Consider the following 6000-nt stretch of genomic DNA (forward strand, 5'->3'; position numbering starts at 1 on the left):
GCGAGTGAGCGGAGCAGAGCAGTGTTACTGTATGGCCCCGCCCCCGACTGATTCTACGTCACCTTCCCTCCCTATAAAAGCAGGAGCCGACCGTTGTCTCCAACAAGAAGCAGCGTTGATATCCTTTCGGACCTTGGAGGGTTACATTTACCCAAAACTTATTTTCAAATGGGCCCCGTCGCCTAGCGTTTACTCCCCCAGCCTCGCCGACTGAGTTGAATTGGGTGCTACCGAACATCAAGCACGTCTGGGTCACTAAAAGGTGAGCTTTTCCCTGTGGTCTGGGGTTATAAAATGGTGGTAACACTGAGGTTTTATGGTGGTGGGTCCCTGCGGAGTGGGCGAGCTAACGATGCTAGCTAGCTTGTGATAATGGCTGCTGTTGTAGAGCTGTACGGGTGTCTTTGTTTTGGTGAAAAAAAAATTGTAACGTAGAAGAATAAACGTTTTGTGTGCAGCTTTTTCACGTTCTATTCGTTTTTTTCATCCACAAAATAAACAGTGGCGTTGACACAAAGATATCAACTGAGTAGTTTAGTGTCAACAGACTGTCAGCGATTTTGTTTTTGTGTTTGTTAGAGACAAAATGTCCTTCGCACAGGAAAATTTCCTCCAACCTGAATTCAATCCTTCCTCCATCCTCCTCTTTGTTTATATTATCATGTCCTTAAATCACGGGTTTAGTCTCCCGTTTGTCATGAAACAATAACATCAAAATGTCGGTTTGGTGCAGTGACAGTCTTAATGTAAACAAGACCCCTGCAAACCATGGGCTGACGTCAGTGTTTTGAAGCCGTGGACGGCACAGTCTGCGGAGGATAAGCTGTAGAAAATATGAGTCTTTTTGGTTTATAACACACGTGTTCTGACGGTGAGACCTGGCTGGTTTAGGTGCATTTAACGTACAGTTTATATGTATCATGTATGTTCTTGTTGCACGCTTCCAGTTTGTTTTTGTCTGCAGTGCATGACAGCGGGAGTCGAGGATGTTTTCCTCACATAATCAGCATACTGAGAGGATTAGCTGATGAATTAGTCGGTGAACAGTTTTGATAATCGGTGGTTTTATCCATTCATTAAGCAGAACGGATAAAGCATTTCTATTGTAGGTATTATCTGACCTACATATAATTAATCATTAATTATTTTCTGGATTAAGATGATTTTGTTCCCTGGCCTTTTAAAGACCAAACAGTCACGAGATTGGGAAAGTAATTAACACATTAATCAACAATGAAAATGAATAAATCCCTGATTGTAATGGTTGCTTAATTATATATTATTAAAAGTCATGTTTTAAATGACTAAATTATCCATCAAGATAATGATGAATAGCTTACAATAAGAATTGTCAGGCGTCTGTATCCAGCTTTAATACCTGCTTTGGCTTTTGTCTGGAAAGGAATCTAAAAAATCTCTTCAGTGCCTGGGAGAGTAGCGTAGCTCAGTCCGATTTTGCTCACACTGTTTTTCCTGTCCAGGTTTCCATCAAGCACAGACCAACAACAGAAGAATGGCAGCTATTCCAGCAGGCGGTTCACTTGTGGCGACCACTGACTACTACCGAAGTGAGTCTCTCTCCCCATGAAGTCCTTTATTACACAGGACCAAACCAACTCCCTCCTCTTACTCGGCCATCTCCCGGCCCTTCCTGTCTTCTCTTTTTGTCCTTCTTATATCTAAGATAGCTTCACAGTTTTTGCTTCAGGAATATATTTGGTACGTACCACTCCACTAAAGTGGTGGGATCTACTGCATCTAAAAGTGCATGCCAAATAACATGTCTCAGAAAATCAGATCAATAGTGTGCATTACAGCTTCAGAGTTGCCCCTGGGCTGTGGTTATATAACCGGAGGAAAATGGATTTTAATTTTCTATGGCCATGCCACTCCCACCCTCTCTCATTATAGGGAAACCTTTTAGTTTTATGCAAGAGCAGTAAGTGCTTTCTTTGGGTCAAAGAATACACCCTTCAAGTTTCATCCATGCAGAATGAGCCTTGATTCCAAGTTGAGAAAACAGGGTCTTCTCCACCACTTACATCTCACTTTGCCCATTGTCTCCTCCTGCAGGGCGCATCGGCTCTACGTCCAGCAGCAGCTCTTGCGGCAGTTCGGAGTACAGCGGAGAGGTCATCCCTCACCATCCAGGTGTGTGAGTCTCTGTGTCTATGTAAAGAGAAAAGGCAGAAAAATGTCTGTTGTAGCTTGAATTTTGAGTCTTTATACAAAGGAAAACTGTTTTTGCAGAACAGTGTGTTTGTCAGTGTGGAAGAGCCTCTGAATGTGTGCGATTGTTGGTTAAACACTAACACTATGTCCCAAAGTAACTGAATCCAAACTTCTGCCAGAGGATTTCTGAGTTTGTAGTTTTCAGGTCAGTGGATAACTGCACTATAAACCTGATTACACACACTCCTAACAGAAAAGAATGAGTAATGTGAGTGACGGTGGTTTTAGAGGGAACAGTTTGTGCTGCTCAAGAAAAGCAACAACTTCAGGAGTTTGTCAGAGATCCGGATGTTCCTGTCTGTCAGAGCGTATCTCCATAAAACTCACTGTTTCTTTTAACTCACCCACTTCCGTTTTCTTGCATTTGTGCAACAATTTCATAAGCTTGTGACATTGCCCAGCACACGTCATGGATCTCATAACACTGCAGGAAGTTTCAGTAACCTGAGGATTACTGTGGTTGAGTCAGCTGTTGCCTCAGACCCCACAGTTACTGTGGTTGAGTCATCCTGGAGTACACCTAGTTCAGGTTCTTCCTGGTCTGATGAGGCTGTTTCTGATCTATCCGGACTTACTTTCCTCTCAGGATGAGATGGTTTCTCTAACTTGGAACTCCCCTTTCAGTTCTCTGCTTAGGAGTCAGGCGTCTGTATTAATAGAAAAAGCCTTGAGGCCTTGGCACATGTGCAGGTCCTGGTACACCAGTATGACCCTCTGCACCAGTTGATATCTGCTGACTTCACCAGTAATCCTGGATCAGCATCTCAGTGCAGCTGTATGTGAAAACCATCTGGGCCGACAGTTGAGTGCTGGGTCAGGTTTGTGTGGGCACGCCCGTTTTAACCACAGGGTCAGATTTTTCATGGTTTCAGGTGCTAAAACTGTCATACAGCCACACACACACTCACCACATCACACACACACTCACCACATCACGCCCACACACACACTCACACACACATGCACACACTCTTTATCACAGTGCTGTACATGAAAGTAGGTGAAAGGGGAAACATGGGTGTGTGCTTACCCACAGACAGTTCAGTGCACACAGCTTACATTACTGTTTATTCTGTCAGAACTATGGAATTCAGTTTTATTGAAATGGAGCCACAAACAGCTGAACAAGAAGACAACTGCATTTCTGTTAGACTGTATAGTATCATTCTGTGGTTCTTTGTTTGCAGTGCCTGCTTGGTGTCATGACCTACTTTTGTCTAGTATGTGTAGTTGTATTTCTGACTCTCATTTGGATTGGACAATAATAATAATAATAATTTAGAACTTTTAATTTTGTTATTTCAATAAAATGCAGGAAACTAGCTGAGGGATGTAGCTCCTCACATACATGTGCAACTCTTGACTTAACTCTTGACACCAATTTGAGAATCAACTTGACCTAGAAGCCAGTGGTGGCACACGGCAGTCGTACTGTAAATATAACTGCATGTATGTAAATGCAGCTGTTCAGAGACTAATGGAGGTGTCACGGTCGCTTTGACACGGAGCCAAACACGCAGCCGAGCCCCGAGAGGGGAAACCTGAGTCATTTCCCCGACAGGCTGTGACTGATGAAACACACACAAATCACACACACACACTCTACAGTCTGCTCTCTCACTTCAGTGACTACAGTTGCTTTCACAGAGCCACACCTAAAACTCTACAGCTGTAGGGACAATAACCAGACTTTGACCTGATCAGAGGACGCTGTCCTCTGGGTACTGGATGTTAATGTCATGGTTGGCATGAGCTGTATTGGCCTGAACAAAGAAAGGGCTGAAAAGGAAAAACAATAAAAAATTCCACTGACAGAAATCTAAATTAAACAGACTGTGGTAGCTGCGCTTTCTGTGTGAGCTGTAATTCTTATGCCTTCATTATCTGTCTCCACAGGACTCCCCAAGCAGGACTCTGGCCATTGGTGGTCCAGTTTCTTCTTTGGGAAGCAGCCAGGGATGACCCCACTGACGGAAGAGGCACAGCTGAAGTAAGTATAAACACACACACACAGTGCTGTCATAGGACACAACACTGCTACTGGATTTTTAATTCTTTTAATCCTGGTTCCAGTATCTACAGTTTCAAAATGAAACACTGCCTTTGTTTAGCCTGTTTAACCTTTAATCCGTACAGTATCAATAATGGCTCTTCTTGGTATCTGTCTTTCAGGGCGGGGGTCCCAGGTGCGGTGACGAATGGTCAGATCACCTGCGTTGCCAGGGAGATGGTGATGCAACGCCAGGTGAGTGAGAGCAGTGATGCAGGAAGCCCCACCTCCTCTTGATCCTGCAGTCTCATGCCGATCCACACCGCACCTCGGGGGAAATCCAACCAACGACCAACGCTAGGTGACGGGAGGATGTCCCGTTTACAACCTTAGTTTTTTTTTTTTTTTTTTTACATTATTATTATTATTCATTGTAGTATAGGCTGCCCTGTTTTTGTTCTGGTAACCTTGTGTTTTTTTTTTATTGACAACCAAAAAAAAAAAGAACTAAAAATTAAAATAAAAAAAAAAAAACAACAAGACGATGATGCAACTGATAAGCTCCTTTTCTTTTTTAAACATTTGTACTGTTCTGTGTTTGTAATACTGTGGTGCATAAACACACTGTGGTGCATACACATCCACATGCCTTTGTTAAACATTTTTCACTTTGTCACCCTGTGATTGCAAATGCAATAAAGTAGACTCTTGCAGCCTAATGTTCTGTGTTGAGTTCGCTGTTCTTTTCATACACTACATTAAAAGCACAAATGTACCTCGAAACATACAATTACCAAAAAAAATACATGCAAGTTAAGTTTAACTATGACTTTAGAACTTTAGTTTGAATTCAGTATTTGTCCCAGCACACAGTCAGCTTCCTCTGTTCTTCTAACACATAGCACACATACACTGGTATTTATTTATAATTTGCCAAGTGATGTGTCCAGAGCTGTTGGTTGAAAAAGCCCTATAAGGACGTGGAGATGAGTGCCTGTGTTTGCCAGGCAGCGGTTCACTGGCTTCATACAGGGCTTTTCCAGGTACAAAGTAAACACTGAAGGAGCAGCACTTTCCTCTAACTGCTGTTGCCGGTCAACCCAGAGTATGGAGTTGTGTAACTGTTGTGTAAGTGTCTAAAAACCCCACTGCATCTAGAAACTTGAGTCCATCAGGCCCTATGGCTAAAATTCCGGCACAAACTGGGCTCATGTGCTTCTGTCCACAAGGTTTCAACTTCTGCTATTTGGTTTTGAATTTAAATAGAAAAACATTCACACATCACACATGACCCATCAGATTCTGTGACTGGGAGTTTGGACTGGGGGACTGGACTTCAGCTGCACTGCTACTGCAAATACTGATTACATTTCCTTAGTTGCTTTATTTTGTTAGCTGTTACCAAACATGGTGCTACCGTACTATTTAGATAAGGTCACAAATTCTATTAGCTGTAATGGATGTATCACCATGGTCAACAACAACAACAATACTCTGAGAGGCTGAGACATTCAGACCATGACTGATTGGTATTAAGGCTCAAGAGAACATGCCCCACACCATCACACCATCCTGACCCTACCCTCTGCAGCCTCAGCAGAAATCCAGATCCATCAGACCAGGCTACTGGTCTGTCCAGCTCCTGTCCAGTTTGGGTGACGGACTGGATATTTGCATGAATTAAGAGGTGCACAGGTGATGTAACGCACCTTTTGTAAAAAAGGCGGGCTATTTAAACTCCGCCCTTTGCGGTTGCGCGGCAGCTGCTGACAGCGGTT

General features: G+C 43.2%; 1 protein-coding gene across 1 annotated transcript; it reads left to right on the forward strand.

Moving 5' to 3' along the window:
- Positions 1-91: 91 nt before the first annotated feature.
- Positions 92-4941, forward strand: ppdpfb (pancreatic progenitor cell differentiation and proliferation factor b). The gene is made up of 5 exons (XM_041061426.1): positions 92-262; positions 1482-1568; positions 2074-2151; positions 4129-4222; positions 4405-4941. The coding sequence occupies exons 2-5, from the start codon at positions 1514-1516 to the stop codon at positions 4517-4519; spliced, it is 342 nt and encodes a 113-aa protein (XP_040917360.1). The 5' UTR covers positions 92-262; positions 1482-1513; the 3' UTR covers positions 4520-4941.
- The last annotated feature ends 1059 nt before the right edge of the window (positions 4942-6000 follow it).

This window comes from Toxotes jaculatrix, chromosome 2 (genome assembly GCF_017976425.1).
Source record: "Toxotes jaculatrix isolate fToxJac2 chromosome 2, fToxJac2.pri, whole genome shotgun sequence".
In the NCBI taxonomy this organism is placed as follows: domain Eukaryota; kingdom Metazoa; phylum Chordata; class Actinopteri; family Toxotidae; genus Toxotes; species Toxotes jaculatrix.

Bases quoted from the DNA above. Each gene is read 5' to 3' on its own strand.
- ppdpfb (XM_041061426.1), top strand. From the start codon at position 1,514: ATGGCAGCTATTCCAGCAGGCGGTTCACTTGTGGCGACCACTGACTAC. The intron at 1,569-2,073 runs GTGAGTCTCTCT...CTCCTCCTGCAG, and splicing joins GACCACTGACTACTACCGAA to GGCGCATCGGCTCTACGTCC. The intron at 2,152-4,128 runs GTGTGTGAGTCT...CTGTCTCCACAG, and splicing joins GGTCATCCCTCACCATCCAG to GACTCCCCAAGCAGGACTCT.